The sequence below is a fragment of the Pongo abelii genome, chromosome 19 (genome assembly GCF_028885655.2).
Source record: "Pongo abelii isolate AG06213 chromosome 19, NHGRI_mPonAbe1-v2.0_pri, whole genome shotgun sequence".
NCBI lineage: Eukaryota > Metazoa > Chordata > Mammalia > Primates > Hominidae > Pongo > Pongo abelii.
In genome coordinates, this window is record NC_072004.2 from 28660391 (window position 1) to 28677483 (window position 17093).

The window sequence follows — 17093 nt, forward strand, 5'->3', positions numbered from 1 at the left end:
TAAGAAAAATGAACCTGTCTTTGTTTAAGTGACTGAACTTTCAGATTAATGCACTCCCAACAGATACAGAGCATGATCCCATCTATACCTCTATGTGCAAATATGAATAGAAAAATAATTAAAGTGATTATCTCTGTGTAGTAGGATTCTCCTTCATATTTTTTATTTTATAAAGTTTTCCCAAAGGGCATGTAAATAATAATCAGACAAATATTTCTGTACATTCAGAAAATAATCAATGGTACTAATTTTATTTTTAAAAAATAAAAAAAATATTGGGGCCTCAGAAGGTAGTTCACTACCATATGGTAAGTTAATTAGCCACGACCGAGATGAACACTTGTGGGTATCCTGGAGGACAGGTTCTGCAGCAGTGAGAGGTCCCCTCCAGAAGAGTATGTGGTTCTAAACTCCTGAGGGAGGTGGGGCAGACCCCAAGGAAGTAGATGAGAACCTGAGTGAGGCTCTGTGGGGAGAGAGGATGTTCCTCAGCCCTCACAAGGACATGTCAGTTTCAAACGAAATTAAGCCCCAGCCTTGGCTGGGAAGCCTGCCAGGCAGGTTCTCAGCAGCATGGGGTGATAACAGGAGGAGGGGAAGCCTGGCAAGCTGGGGCAACTCTGGGGTCTTCAGCTGTGGCTATCTCTGGCAGCAACTGTGTTGGCTGTAAACACAGATTTCCAGGAAGCAGAGCGTTGCCATCTCTCCCATCACAAACCTGGACCATTAGGGATGTGTCCATAGCAGCATCCATGCCAGTGAGGCATCTGGACATGATCTGTGATCCCTTCTCCCACTTTTCCTTTTCTCTTAGAATGGGACAGAGCAGCCTGGAGCAGCTAGTGTCCTGTAGTGACTCCAGTTTGCTGCTCTCTTCCTTATCTTCTTCCTCCTGTCCTCTGTCTCCTCTGCATCCTTCACCTTCTACATCAGGAAGCTCAAGTCACTGGGCTGAGCCTGGGCTTCTCATCTAAATCACGGAGTGCCAGTCAATGCCTCCCTTCCTCTTCCCAGGGAGCAACTTCAATCTTCCCTGCCTCAGTGGGGAGCTAGACCCTGCTCCTTATTCCCTGTGGGACCATCCGCAGCCTGTTTCCTCACCCCTGTAATGGGACTGCAGCCCTCCCTGCCCACCTGGCAGTGCCAATTCCAGGCCGGGAGCCCTCCTGGGAAAATCAACAGTGTGGGTGATACGGTGGGTGTTTGTGTGTGTGGAGGGGTGGGGCTGCCACCTGGCCATTTACAGACCCCACCCCTCTCTCCCTGTGTTTGTCGCATGTCAGGAATCCCTCTCCTTTGTGCCATGAAACATAAGGCATTTTCAGATCCATCATCTCACTGAGCCTTGCATCTCCTTGGTGAAGTTGGAGTTATTGTCACCATTCTACTGATGAGTAAAATGAGGCTCAGAAAGGGGAAAGTCGTTGCCAGGGTTCCGCTGTGGACTTATAGCGGAGCTGGGATTACGATGCGTGTTCTGGATTCCTGGCGGGGTCCTGGCCCATCTGCAGCTAAGGCCTGTCTTTCTGCTCCCATGAGGTCCCTTTTCCATTCCTTTCCTCCCCATGACAGCCACTGTCACCACCACTCAGGGTGTGTGCTCACTGTCACACCACCCCTCGCTGACCCCTGCGTCTGGGCTGGAACCCACCATGTCCATCAGACAGATTTTCCTCAATGGTTGTTGGGCTCCAAATCCACTCTCCCCAGACTGACACAAATTGCACTACAGGGGGCCGCAACTGTAGGCATTTCTGATCTAGAGAGAGAGAGATGGTCCCATAGAAATGTCAACATCACTTGGTGAAGAGGAGAGTGGAAACACAGGGGAAAGTTCAGGGAGTGATGTCAGGAGGAGGTGGCCCTTGAGTTGGGTTTTGAGGGATGTGTAAGAGTTACCAGGCAAGGAACGCTGGGAAGGACATTCCAGGAGGAAAGAGCAGCATTCTCCAAGGCTCAGACAGGTCTGGTGGCTACAAGGTAGAGCTGGGTGATCTGGACCCCTTGAGACAGTGCTCCCTTTTCAGGAGGAAATCTGCAGTTCCCATACCTTGGGATGTCTCAGAGTCCCCCAGAGATCTTGGGAAATTCCTGGGTCCAGTTCCCAGGCATTCTAGTCCAGGCAGAGGAATCCGCACTTCTCACAGGCAGGGGCTGTGACCTCACCCCACAGTTCTGATGCAGTTGCTCCCTGGATTACTCTTGGAGAAATACAAGCAGGACTGAGAGGCTTTGACCCAAGCACTGTGCAGGGGGTGGGATGGGGATAGATGTGGAATGGGCCAGAGGAATAGTGGTTGGAGCTATACCCTCCTGGACAACCTTGTCAAAATTGTGGCTCTCCCATCCCCCTTTCCCACTGACACATTCTATCCTCTTTCACTTTTCCTTTATTTTATTTCATTTTATTTTATTTTTTGTAGATTCAGGGTCTCACTATGTTATCCAGACTGGTCTCAAATTCCTGACCTCAACCATCCTCACATCTCGGCCTCCCAAAGCATTAGGATTACAGGCATGAAGCACCATGCTCTCATCACCAACTCACATGCTGAACATTTGACTAGTTTATTTATTACCTGTTTCACTCTACTAGCATGAGGGCTACATGAGGAGAGGGACTTTGTCTATATCATTCACTGCTGTAGCCAAGTGTCTACAATGTGTAAGGTCATGGAAGCTTTTTCTGTTTTGGTTTGTAATTTTAATTTTGGGAAGCAGAAGATATCTGAGTGGACACAGTGGCTGACAGGAAAAGGGAGAACAGTCTTGGTGTGCACAAGAGTGACAGGGAGACCTAGACAGAGAGATGTCAGAGGACAGTTCCTGGAAGAGGCTGATGGAAAGGTGGGGCAACTGGGGAGGGTCTCTCTGGACATGAATTCCTTTGAAGCTGGTAGGGAGGGAGGAAGTGCATGGGTGGAGAGGAATGTCTGAAGAAGACCTCCTTGGCTTCCATATTCTTCATGAAGTGACAGGTGAGGGGCTGCCTGGGAAGAGAGGGCAGGAGGGGAGCAAATGTAGGCTGGTGATGGTGGGCCTGCAGCAGTGCCCCAGGATGAAGGGGTGAATGCATTACTGAGGCTGGACCCTGGTCGTGACCCTTGCCTTGGCCTCAAGACTCATTAAAAACCAGCCTCCTCCAGTGAGCTTAGATCATGCCACTGCCCTCCAGCCTGGAGACAGAGTGAGACTCCGTCTCAAAAACAAAAACAAAAAAAGAGCCTCCAGTCCCAATGTGCCCAGCTGGACCATGCGCTTCTTCCTGGATGTGCCACCAACACAATTGGAACACAAATCCTGAGTCACTGCCTCTAGAAAGCCTGCCTGGATTCAGTGCCCATCAGACTGGGCTCCTGCAGCACCTGGTCTGCCACTACTATGTGACTTGCCTCTGCCTGCCTCTTATCACAGGTGCCTGTGTTTTTACCTGCCTCAGTGAGGGCTGTTGAGGACCGGGCCAGGCTGATCCATCTTAGGGGCTACAGCAGGTGCCAGCAATGGCTGGGCTGTGTCAGGGCTGGGCAATAGGCAGCCCAGGTTCTCACGCAGGGCACTGGGTGCCCTTTGTGGGCTCAACTGGGCATGACCACTGCTTCTGAGTGGCCAGAAGAGTCCTGGGAGAGGCCTGGTTATCTTGGGCTGACCCTCGCTCCCCAGTTCCTTCCTCCCTTCCTCCCTTGCTGAAACCCTTTTGCATGTCCTCAAAATCCTGCTCCAGCACCAGCAGCCCCCTGGTTTTCAGCAGCCTCAGGGAACTCTTCCTTTTCTTCCTTGCTGTGAGTAAGAGGCCCGATCCCCTGAAGACACTGCTGCCTTGCTGTCCTCTGCTCCAACCCTTCCCTGAGCCTGAGCAGGATAGGTCCTCGTTGCTTCTCATTGCCTCCCTCTTTCAGCTCATCATCCTTCTCTCCCATAAAAATACATTCATATGCCACAAAATGATGTTTCCGTCAACCCAGACCGCATGTGCAGTAGTGGACCCATGAAACTATAATGGAGCCGAAAGACACCTACTCCCTAGCCCAGTGACATAACAATTGTAACATTATGGCACAGTTACTTTAAAAATATATTTATTAAAAAAGATTTATAATTCTGTAGAAAAAGAAATATATATCTCATAGTGTAGCCTAAGTGTCCAGTGCTTATAAAATCTGCAGTAGTTCACAGTCATGCCCTACGACTTCACCTTCACTCACCATTCACTGACTCACCCAGAGAAGCTTCCAGCCCTGCACGTTCCATTCATGGTAAGTGTCCTAGACCAGTGCACCATGTCTAGGTACCATACTATATTTTTATATAGTGCAATACTATGTTTTTACTGTACTTTTCATGATATGTTTGGATGCACAAGTACTGACCATTGTGCTACAACTGCCAACAGTATTCACCGCAGTAACCTGTGCCCAGGTGTGCAGCCTGAGTGCAGTAGGCTGTGCCATAGAGCCTAGGTGTACAGTAGGTAAAATATTGAGGTGTGTGTAAGCACACTCTGTGACGTTCACCCAAAGAAAAATTACCCAAGGACACGGTGACACACGAAGGGAATCAGTATTGAAGCTCTTGCCCTCAGATTGCACCCAGGACAACATCCCTATGCAATGAAGACTTATCTCCCAGTTCATGGGCACTTTCTCCTACAGAGGTGATGCCAACATGCACATAGAGAGTCCTCTTCATGCTCTGGCTCTTGGTCCCTCCACCCCTAGAGACCTTGTCTCCACCCTCCCTGAGTCACCCACTCCTACCTTTATATTCTTGTCCTTGTCACTGCAGAAACTGTAGCTACTCCAGACCCTCAATTTCAAACACCCTTTTTTTGACCACCACTTTCCTTTTTCCCGCTGCCTCCCAACTCCAACACACTTCAATGACTCCAAATTTTCACTTTTGTTTCTCACTCACTTTCTTGCAAATTTCCGCTCCTCCCAGCTGAGACTATATGGTCCAGCCTGTCATCCACCCTCTCTAACACTCTCCACTCTCTTGCCCTACAATTGATTGTACTCCCAGGGCAAAACTGCACTCTGCTGAAAACCAGCCACCCGCTCCCTCTGCTCCTGCACTCAGGTGGCTGAGCACAGCAGAGAGAAACACACATGCATTTTGCTCTCATTTAATCATTAAGCCCAAACCTCCAGGGGGCCCTGGATGATGTCCTACAAACTCACTCATTTCCTGAGTCCATAAGTCTGCCAGACTTCTCTATTTGTTATCTTAATAAAAATATATATAATCTAAGCATGTTATGAATACCAACTGATTTAATTATCATAAAACTCTATGAATCTGTTCTATAATAATCACCATTTCACAGCTGAGGAGATGCTGGCACAGGAAGAGATGAAGTGACTTGCCCTGGAGCCCAGGCACCCAGCTCTGGAAATGCTGCCCTGTCCCCAAGCAACAGTATCGTGCCTTCTCCTTCCTCCTTAAACCTCTAAAACCTTCCCCAGCCTTCCTTACACCTGCTGCCTTGCTTCCTATTTCAATTTGAAAATAGATGCAATAAAGAGAGAACCTTCCCTGGATCCCACCCCCACATCTCCCCAGCTGCTTGCCTCTGTGCTTCCTTCTCCACCTCCACTTGATTGTAGCTGGAGTGTCTGCACTCATGTTAGGGGAGACTTTTCTCCATCATATCCACAGCTCAACCCTCAGGTTCTTTCCTGAGTGTCCGCTTTGCACACTGCCCGATTCCGCAATGCAGCTCTCCCACCCATCTCACACCCTGCATGCTTACTTATTCATCATCTGTTCTGCTCTACTACATGAGGGCTACACAGGGGCAGGGATTCTGGGTAACTTATTCACTGCAGATTCCAGCATCTGGAGCAATACCTGGCCCCTAGAAGGCGTTGGTATTCAATGAAGTCAGTCATTTTATATGTCAGGCTCTGGCCTGCTGCTGGGGACACTAGGGTGATTCAGACAGGTCCCTGCTTATACCAAGTTTACAGTCCCATAGGGGAGACAAACACATTACCTGACACATTTGCAGGCAGCCATTTATATTTTTCATCTTACAAAGCAGTCCTTATTGTACTTGAGAGGAAATGCACTCAAGCTGTGAGCTGTAGCCCCATCTCCCCTACTTCAGGACAGAAAGCCCCCGGCTCCAGCCCTTACATTCCTGGGCCTCCAGGGCTCCTTGGACTTTAGGAAACAGCTTGTAAGGGAGTCCAAGTCCACTTTGACTCAGAGCTCTGGGATGTCAACAAGGTGCTTCCCCTCTCTGGTCCTCAATGTCTTTGTCTATTCCAAGAGATAATGGTGCCAGCTCAGCAAGCTCCACGGGGCTGGGGCAAATGGAACAGGGATGGTGACAATGCTTTGTGGACAGAGGAAGAATTCTGAGTGGCTACCGGAAAGGCACCATGTTTATTTGACAATTTCAAACATGGCAGAACTGCAGAACACAGACATCAAGACTCCCCTGTAATTCCATTTGGAGTCTAAAGCTTAGATGTTGTTTTGTTTAAGCAGTGGCAAACATTATGTATAGATATAGATGTGGGATCATAAAATGTGTCTAAATGTTATTGATGTGGGATGACTTTGCCTATCAATATACAAGCATTTATTTTGTTTTAATAGCTGTGAAATATCCCACTGTGTGAAGAGACTAAAATCTGTCCTTCTATTGTGGATATTTGGATTGATGAACCATTGGACCAAAACAGAGAGGGCAATCAAATCATTTGACAGCCTGGCAGATCAAAGTGAGAGGTTTATTACAGAAGACAGTAATGCTAAAAGGGGAAGAGAGCTAAGTGAATCCACCTGCTGCAATCAGAGCCCAGAATCCCACCACCCTAAGAGGCATGAGACAACGTGGCTAAAAGGGCAGAGACCCCCAGGGCTCCCAGCAGTGCCAGATGCAAACTTGTCATCCCACCCTGTGTGTGGGCTTCCTATGCCCTGGACAGTCTTTCCTGAGGCAGAGGCTGTTTTAAGAGCTTAGAGCACCCATTCTACAGCAGATTTTCTTATGAATGAGGTCCCTGTTCTGTGCTCCTCACCTATGCTGGGTCCTTTTCTCAACTTGACTTTGAGTAGTGTGTGGATATAGGCTCCCGGTAAACACGAGGCCCCAGGTGACATCAGGGCTCAAGTGGACACACAGGCTCCATGTGTATATCAGGCCCCAGGTATATACCATTTTCCTGGTATGTATTAGTAACCAAGGGGACACTGGAGTCCAGGTGTACATCAAGCTCACAAGTGGACACCCAGGCCCCATATGGACACCAGCCTACAGGTGAGCATCTGGCTGCAGGAGGATACCCAGGCCTTAGGTAGATATCAGGCCCTATAAGGACACCAGGCCTCATGTGGACATCAGGGCCTAATTGGGGACTCAGGATCTAGGAAGACACCTAGGCCTCAAGTAGCATCAGGGCCAAGGTGGATACTAGACTCCAGGTGGACATCAGACCCTAGTTGGACACTAGGCCCTAGGTGGACACCTGGGACCCTGGTGACCATCAGGCCCCAGATTAACTCTAGGCCTTAGGTGAACATCTGATCCCAGTTGGATATCAGGCCCCAGGAGAACATCAGTCCCCAGGTGGATATCAGCTTCCAAGTTGACATCAGGCCACAAGTGGACACTGGATTTGAGGTGTACATCAGGCCTCAGATGGACACCCAGGCCCCAGGTGTACATCAGGCTCAGGTGGAAATCAAGGCACAGGTAACACCATGCCCTAGGTGGTTACGTAGGCTTCAGGTAGACATCAGACCCCAGGAGGACACCTGGGTCTCAGGTGGTCATCATGCCCTAGGTGGAAACTCGGGTCTCAGGTGGTCATCAGGCCCTAGGTGGAAACTCAGGTCCCAGGTGCACATCACGTTCCAAGTGGACACCCAGGCCCCATGGTGATACCCAGGTTCCAGGTGGGCACTGGGCCCCAGATGAACACCAGGCTCCGGATGGATACCAGAACCTGGGTGGACACCCAGCTCTGAGGTGGATATCAGGCTCCAGGTGGACATCAAGTCTCGGGTAGATATCTAGTCCCCAGGAGGACATAAGGCCCCAGTTCGACACCATACCCTGGGTGGATACCTAGGTCTCGGGTGGATGCATCTCCAGCTGAACATCAGGCTCCAGGTGGACACCCAGGCCCTAGGTGAACACTAGGTCTTAGGTGGACATTAGGCCCCAAGTGGACAACCAGGCCCCAGGTGGACACCCAGCCTTAACATGGACATCAGGCCCTAGGTAGACGGGCAGGTTCAAGGTGCATATGAGGCTCCCGATAAACATCAGTCCCCAGGGAAACCCTTTTCCCCAGGTGAACACCAGCACCCAGGAAGACATCCACCTCCACCTGCACATCATTCCCCAGGTGTATACCTAGGCCCTATGGGAGCACCAGGCCCCAAGTGAGTACACAGATCCCTGGTGGCTATTAGGCACCAGGTTGACACCCAGGGCTTAAGTGGACATGAGGCCCCAGATGAATGCTAGTCCCCAGGTGGATAAATAGGCCCCAGGCATACATCAGGTCTGAGGTCTATACTCAATCTTCAGGTGGACACCAGGCCCCATGCAGACACCAGACCCCAGATGGGTACCAGGCCCTATGCAGACACCAGTCTGCAGGTGGACAGCAGGCCGCAAGAAGACATTATGCCCTGGGTTGACACCTAGGCTTCAGGGGAACACTAGGCCACAAGTGGTTCCCTATGCCCCCGGTGGACATCAAGCCTTAGTGGAATTCCTAGTCGCCAACTGAACATCAGGCCGCAGGTGGATGCCCAGGCTCTAGGTGAATAGCAGGTCTCACATGGACATTCGGCCCCAGGTGAACATCAAGCCCCAAGTGAGTACCTAGGTTCCTGGTGAACATCAGGACCCAGGTGGCACTCAGACCCTACACTCAGGCCATAGGAAATCAGAACATATGTGGACACTCAGGGCCCAGGTGGCTATCAGGCCCCAGGTTTATATCACTTTCCTGGTAGACATCAGTATCCAGGTAGATACTGGACTTCAGGTATACATCAGGTTCCTAGTGGACACCCAGGCCCCAGGTGGACGCAGCCTACAAGTGGACATCAGACCACAGGAGGACACCCAGGACCCAGATAGATATCAGTCTCCAGAAGAACACCCAGGCCTCAGGTGGACATCAGGTCCCAGGTTAATTCCAGACCCCATATGGAACTCGGGCCCCACCTGGACACAAGTCCCTAGGTAGATACATAGGCTCTGTAGGCCCTGGGGAACATCAGGCCTTAGGTGAAGTTCTAGACTACAGGTGGACATCTTGCTCCAGTTGGACATCTGGTCCCAAGTGGATATCAGTCTCCAGGTGGACACAGAGTCCCAAGTTGGACATCAGGCACCAGGAGGACTTTAGTCCTCTGGTGAACACCAGCTCCCAGGTTGACATCAGGCTACAAGTTGACACCTAGGGCCCAGATGGACACGTGGCCCCATATGAACACTAGTCCCCAGTCAGCTAGGGCCTGGGTCCACCTGGAGCCTGATGCTTAGCTAGAGACTGGATATCCACCTGAGGCCTAGGTATCTACCCAGGGACTGGTGTCAAAGTGGGGCCTGATATCCACCTGGGGACTAGGTATCCACCTGGGGCTTGATATCCACCTCGAGCCAGATGACCTTCTGGAGTCTGATGTCCACCACAGGCCTGGGTGTCCATCTGGGGCCTGGTGTTGATTTGGATTCCAGTGTCTACCTGGAACCTGGGGTCATGTTGTCCACTTGGAGCCTGGAGTTTTCACCTGGGGCCTGGTAGACATCTGGCCCCAGTAAACATCAGCCTGGGGCCTGGTTGTCCACTTAGAGCCTGGAGTTTTCACCTAGGGCCTGAAGATCACCTGGGACCCAGGTGTCCACCTGGGACACCAGACTCCAGGTTTACGCCGAGGCTCCTGGGTGCAACAGGCCCCAAAAGAACTCTAGGCCATATTAAACATCAAGTCTCAGGTGGATGCCCAGGCCCCATGTGTACACCAGGCCCCAGGTAGACAGTGGACGCCAGCTGATCATCAGCCCCAAGGTTGACACCCACACTACAGGTGGGTATCAGGCCCCAGGTGAAAACCTATGCTTCAGGTGTGCATCAGTCCCCAGGTGAACATAAGGCCACAGATAGACATCAGGCCTCAGGTGCACATCTGGGTCCAGGTAAACATCAGGCCTTAGGTGGATACCCAATCCCCAGGTGGACATCAGAGACCAGGTTGACACAAAACAATCCCAGTGGGTATCATGTCCCAGTGGACATTCAGGCTCCAGGTAAACACATCAGCCCCACCGTAACCATAGCCACCATAACGAGAAATGGTAGGTCTAAGTACCATCATGCTCCTTGCTCACAAAAGGATGCTTAGCTATTTTATTCAAAATACAACTCCATTCATCACTCTAAGCAGCGATGTGTAGAAAGAAAAAGAAAAATAAACCAGGCCTCAAAGAATCCATCCAAAATGAGGTAGATATTATAAGGGACAGAAATCCCCAAATGAAATGTTATAGTTGACATAGAATAGTCTTTAAAACCCATTAATTTTCTCGCACATTTGATACAGAGCATTATTTCCAGAGACTGAACCTAGAAAGAATTGCTTAAGACTAGAAGTCTTGTTCCAGCCTAGATTCCACACTGTTGAACATCTATACTTAGTACACCACATTATACATAGCACTGACATGACCTGTGTGCATTTAATTTTCTAATACTTGTTCATCTCTGGCATACTTTATATATATATATATAACATATATTATGTACATACATACAAGTACACACACACACAAAGTATATAAGGGTAGGATAGTATAATTGTGCAGTAACGTTTCTTGTGAAAGTGGTGGAAAGTGGATTGCGTTGGCCACATGCTGGAATGTGCTTCCATTGGCAGAAGTAAGGCTTTCAAAACTAGTCGTTTACATTTTTCTTTAGCAACTGGGAATATTAATAATTGAAGATGTGTTGGTATAAAAATAATCATAATAATCACAATGAAGTGGTGTTAATAATTGTATCACAAGATATAATAAACATTATAGATATTATAAGATGTCAAAAAAAGAAGATGTCATAAAATCTTTGAGATGATTGACACGTTAAATGCGGCCTCCTGTGCCGCCCTGGGGCGCCACTCTCTTTGGGTTCTTGGCGGTGCTCACCCTACTCCACCTGCTCAGCCCAGGCTCCTGCGCCCCCGGAGTCACGCCATGGGAGCGAGGACTTTGCCTCGGCCCTAGACAAGGACAGTGAGGAGGGGGTGCACGTGGAGTCCCCGCGGAGAGGCTGGACGCCGGGCAGGAGACTTTGCGGGGGTGCACAGCCTCCTCTGGAATCCCTGGTCGCTGCCCGGTGCCTGCTGCGCCCTGCGAGCTCCGCGGCGGTGGAGCCAGGCCTGCGCTGCCGGCTCTCGGCCCCGCCTGCGGAGCCTCTGCCCTTTGTCTTGCCCCTGGGGCCCGGGCCTCAGCTGGCCCGGGGTTCCTGATGTTAGCTGATGATGGGCTGGCCTCTGGGACTGGGTCGTGGGCCTCGTGCAGTGGCCGCCGCGTCACCAGCGCCAGGCCTCCCCGCGGTGCTGCTGGCGATGCGGGATGCCCGGGCTCTGGGTCTGCTGGGCCCCCTGGCGCTGCGAACTCCGTCACCTTCCATCGCGGCCACCATGCTGCCCGCTGGTCAGCCCTGGTCTGCAGCCTTCCTGGGACCCCTCCGGCCCCAAGGAGGCAACACTCACAGCCGCTTGCGACACCGGGGCCGCCTGAACCTCCGCCAGGGCTGCGCCGCCCAAGTGGCTCCAGCCAGCCAGCCCTGGCCCACGAACGAGACTTTCCGCTCCCCGAGAAGATCGCCCTCGGCAGGCATACACGGCCATGGAGGATGCAGCGGATACCTTTCAAAGTTTGTGGACACTCTTCTGCCACAACAAAAGTTTCACCATCAGCTGCGATGCCGACTGGGGCGCAGAGACCCCTCCGGGAGGTGGACCAGGCAGTGCCTTTGCTGGGCATCCGCAGTGCTGACCACCCCAAGTGCAGATCCCCACTTCGTGTTCCTCCTCCTCCATGTTCCGCATCCAAAGTTCTCTCACCATTTCTAAGCAGGAGAAATCAAAAGAAACTGAAATCAGAAAGAGAGAGAGAGAGGGAGAAAAAGCCACGAGCAAAAAAAGAGCAAAACCTTTTGGAAAGCGTAAAACGCCCCAAAGCCAAAAACTAATTCTTATCTCTTTTAAAGCTTCTGCACTTCTCCAATGATGAATGATTTATTTTTTTTTAACCACTGGCAATTCGTAATTATTAACTTCTCTGGCATTAATGAATAGAAGTTGAATCACATGTGGTAGTATTATTTGTATTATATGAAGCTTTCCATATTTTAAAAAATAATTGTCTAGTTTTTCTCCATGGATTAACAATTAATGGAAAATTTTCAACATTACTGTGTTAATGTCTCCTGAGATAATTAGATGTGAGCAATTTTTATAAATAGAATTTCCTGGGTGGAATTTCTCATCTTCAGGAGCTCCATAAATAACCATATCCCAAGAGAACTGTGAATTTGGGAACCGAAAGAACTGAGTCCCAACTTGTCCAGCCTGGAAACTTTTGGGTGATCACTCTTGCAGGTGACTTCACTGCCTTCTGTTGAAGGGCTAGTGAGAGCCTGGGGGTTTCAACTTGCAAGAGCCTTACCATTTTAGGGTTAGCATTAACAATGAGGAAAAGGCATATTTTTTGATATTCTCCGTATGTAATAAAATAGTTACCAAAACAAAGCAAAGTGTGAGTGGTGACTATTGAGAGGACCCTTTCTATCTTTGCTGGATTCCCAGAGATTTCTGGGTTTCTTTTGGAGTCAATAGTATTTCCGTGTTAATTCTGAGCTCTTAAAACCCACAATATGAGTTGCAGCCAGTGACTAGAGTTGCAGCCAGTGACTAGAGTTGCAGCCATTGACCAGTGTTGCAGCTTGTTAAACTGATCACTGGTGGTAGAGCCTTTTCATTCTGCTCACTTCTTAAAAGGTCAGCTTGGTCAGGGATTAGTGCTACCCTGCCAGAAATAAGCAGTTAGGAATTAAGTAAAGGAGTCAGCTAAAAGCGTAATTACGAAGTAGTGAGGTCACAGCTAGATGGTTGTTGATCTCATTTTCTCTCTGCTGCTGATTTCAAGGCTTTATACTGTGTTTTGATGTAACATAGAATGTATACTATGAAGGACAAACAGTCTGTTAGCTTCTTGGAGCTATACTCCGTTACTGGAGCAGGGGACAACAATTTGAAGGACATTATTACTTAGACAGTTTAATCTGCCTTTGGCTAGGATAAACTTCAAGTTCCAAGGGGTGGGTTCAGTTGTTATGCAAACTTAGATTGTTGCGGTAAAATTTCCAAAAAAAAGGATAGGACTCTTTAGATGAAATAAGAATTTAACTGTATTTGAACCCCGTTGAAGGCCAGACAAGTTTAGGCAAAATCCCATGACTGATGAGTCCCTTTAAATTCCAACATATAATCGATGTTGGTAAATATGATACGTGCACTGGAAAAGGATGTGTATTCAGTAGTCGTTGAGTGTCCCGTTCTGTATATGTCAGTTTATGTCAAGTTTGTTCATCGTGTTCATCAAATCTCCCTTTCTCTTATGGATTTTTTTCTGTTGGTTCCATCGGTAATTGAAAGGTATGTTAAAATCTATATTGTAGATTAGTCCATGTTTCTTTTAGTTATATCAGTTTCTGTAGTAAATAATTTGAAGGGATATTTTATATTTAGACATATTTAAAATTGGCATACTTTTCTGGTGACTGACATCATAAAATCTTTTTTATCTTAGCAATATTTCTTGGCTTAAGTCTAAACTGTCAATAATAACATAGCAACGTGAGCTTTGTGCTGATTAGTGTTTGCAGGCATGTTTTCCATTGTTTTACTTCCAAATGTCTAGATTCTTGTATTCAGATAAATTAATTAAAACATAAAAATTAAATATAATATAAAACACTAAAAAGTGAATATTCTAAAAATCCAGCCAGAGATGTTTCACTTTTAATTGAAGTGTTTAGGACCACGGCTCTCACACTGTGTGCTAAGGTGCTCTAAGATGCTGTGTTTAACTGACAGGGGCACCAGCAAATAGCGTGTGAGTATGTGTATGTGTGTGTGTGTGTCTGAGATGGGGGTCTCACTCTGTCCCCCAGGCTGGAGTGGAGTGGTAAGGTCTAGGCTCACTGCAGCCTCTGCCTCCCTGAGTAACTGGGACAACAGGCAAGCACACCACCATGCCTGGCTAAATTTTATAATTTTAGTAGAGACGGGCTTTTGCCATGTTGCCCAGGCTGTATATTTTTGAGGGAAACAAAGCAACATTTGCTGGAGACCTTAGGAACTACTAGCCTGAGGCAGTTCATAGTTCAAAAGTAGTTAGAAGTGCATTTCTTTACCTTTAAGGTGGGTGTTGTTAATTACTGCGATGAAAGGAAGTATTGTGCTAAAGTCAGTGAGGAATAGGAATAAGGTCCAGTGGTTGAGATCCAGTCCGATTTTAAGATTTGAAAAGTTGTGCTGTGTGCCCAACAGGCACATACATCCCATTAGTAAGTAAATTGTGCTTTTTTAAGAAAGAAACAAAAATACTGTTTCTACTTCCATTGCGTGTTATTTTTTATATGTACTTGCAAATCCATCACCAAAATAAAAATAATGGACATATCCAGCACTCATAAAAGTTTCCCCTTGTCCTTTTATAATCCCAAACTTTCTGTATCTTCCTACCTTACCACTCTCCCTGACAATCACCAATCTCTCACTATAAAAGAGTTTGCCTTGTCTAGACATTTATATAAATGAAGTGTAGTATGGACCCTTTTTTGGAGGGGTCTGGCATCTTTCACACAACATAATTATTTTGAGATTCAGCTATATTGTAGGCAACAATAGGTCATTAATTTTATTACTGAGTAGTATTCTATTGTGCAGATCGGTCACAACTTATATATCCATTTGCCTGTTGATGGGTTTTTGCATTGCTTCCAGTTTGGGACTTACACAAGTACATTTGCAATGAACATTCATGTACATAAGTTCTTATAACTTTGAGTAAATATTAGGAGTGTAATAGCTAATAGGTTTAGGTTTAGATTTAATAGACCGTCAAAATGTTTGCCAAAATGGTTGTACCATTTTATATTTTTATCAGCAGTATGTAAGAATTCCACACTCTTGCCAACACTTTGTATGGGTCTTCTTTTAAAATTTTAGACATTTTCATGTGTGTACAACAGTATTTTATTGTGGTTCCATAATGCCTAATAATATGTAGTATCTCTTTATGTACTTACATGCCATCTGTATATATTTGGTAAATGTATGTTCACATTTTTTTTTGCTTCTTCCCTTTTTGTTTTTTTCTTTGCTTATTTTCTCATTATTAAATTTTAATAATTTCTTTATATACTCTGGATTCAAATCCCTTATTAGATATGAGACTTGCCAGTATTTTCCCCTTGAGATTTCTTTTTTGTTTTCATAACACTATCTTTCAAATAGCAGATGCTTTTAATATTGATGGGGTCCAATTTATTAATTGTTCTTGTGCATTTGGTTTTTGGGGCTTCATCTAAGACATTTTTGATTAATTGAATATTACAAAGATTTTTTTTCTGTATTTTCATCTAAAAATTCATAGCTTTTAATACTTTATTTTATATTTAAGTCAATGGTCCTATAAGTGACAGAGCTTTAGCCCAAGTCGCTGTCATGCATAGCTGGACCCAGGGGCTTATATAAAATCGTCAAGAAATGTTCTCCTTCTTTCTCTCGACACTTTTCCTTTTGTTTTAGCCTCATTTTTTCCTTCTGAAGATGACTCTCTTCTCTCTCTGTAGCAAGAGATAGTACGACGAATAAGCCACTTTACTTTGTCCTCGCAGACCACAGTGGTAGAAAAAGCAAGAGTCCTTCCTGATGATTCCAAAAAAAAAAAAGTACTGAAACTGTTGCTATGATCCAAGGGTAGAGTCTTTTGCCAGAGCTGGGCATCATGATCACCTCTAGGACTGGGGCTGGTAGGTTGGGTCAGGCCCAGTTGGTGCTCATTGAAATGGTCCTCAAAGAAAATGGGGGCTCTCAAGAGGAGAGTTGCTGAACACCCCACCAAAAAATAGCCACTGTGTACATACCTACAATTCCTTGCCATTTTATAAGCAACTGGTTGGGTGGAAAATGACTAGAAATTCAGTTGTCATTAACTTTCCTTTATAATGTCAGTAGAATGAGCCATACATTTCACATGTTGTGGGTTATGTCCATGATAGTCATTTCTGTATATTAAGTATCAATTTGAAGTATCATCTGAAGAAATACACTATTTTGTGACATTATCCTTAAATTAATAATTTTAGGATAAAGAATTATAGGATGAAAGAAAAGTCTAGGATAGAAATAAAAGAATAGAGAAAATGGGAGCATGGATATACTGCAGAAAATGGCCAAACAGGAAAAGTACTTGTGAGAGGTATTGAAGTACATAATTGATATCACATAGACCTCCAGGAAATTACAACTACTGGCTTAAGAACAAACTATCTGAATAGTCTTTGCTATTACTGAGTCTTTTCTGCTTGCAAAAGAAGTAAGAATGGTAAGGAATTGGGACATTGTTCAGATACGCCTGAATGCATTTATTCATTTACCTGTTGATGGGGTTTGGGGGTATTAATGAAGGATGTTAATAAATAATAATGGGCATGTTAGGTAATCATAATTGATTTGTCCATTGGGTCTGAAGAAAATTTTGCCTAACTTCTTTTTTGTCAAGGGATTCATTTTTAATGTCATGTTGGATTCTATGGCTTACTGAATGTGTAATTGCCTATTTATGGATTCTGAAGAATTTTGTAAAATATATTTGCCAAACATTTTGAAAGCTTAGAACTTCTCCTAGGCAGAAGTTCTTTAGTGCTTTAGTGCTGCCCTGACAAATATGGTAGCCACAGCCATGTGAATATTGAGCACTTGAAATGTGGCTAGGCTGGTCTGAGATGTGCTGTCAGGGTAAAACACACACCAGATTTTGAAAACTTAGT

General features: G+C 46.6%; 1 protein-coding gene across 5 annotated transcripts in view; it reads right to left on the reverse strand.

Moving 5' to 3' along the window:
- Positions 1 to 10807: 10807 nt before the first annotated feature.
- LOC129051056 (protein FAM182A-like) overlaps positions 10808 to 17093 on the reverse strand; it is a 34441-nt gene continuing 28155 nt past the window's right edge. For 3 of the 5 annotated variants that reach the window (XM_063718497.1, XM_063718498.1, XM_063718499.1), the window contains exons 4-5: positions 11899 to 12125; positions 10808 to 10949 (exon numbers count right to left, since the gene is read on the reverse strand). In XM_063718497.1, the coding sequence (XP_063574567.1) occupies positions 11902 to 12125 (224 nt within the window). In that variant the 3' untranslated portion in view covers positions 10808 to 10949; positions 11899 to 11901. The remainder of the gene's footprint in view (positions 10950 to 11898; positions 12126 to 17093) is intronic. The other 2 variants (XM_054535585.2, XM_063718500.1) reach the window with 1 other exon arrangement.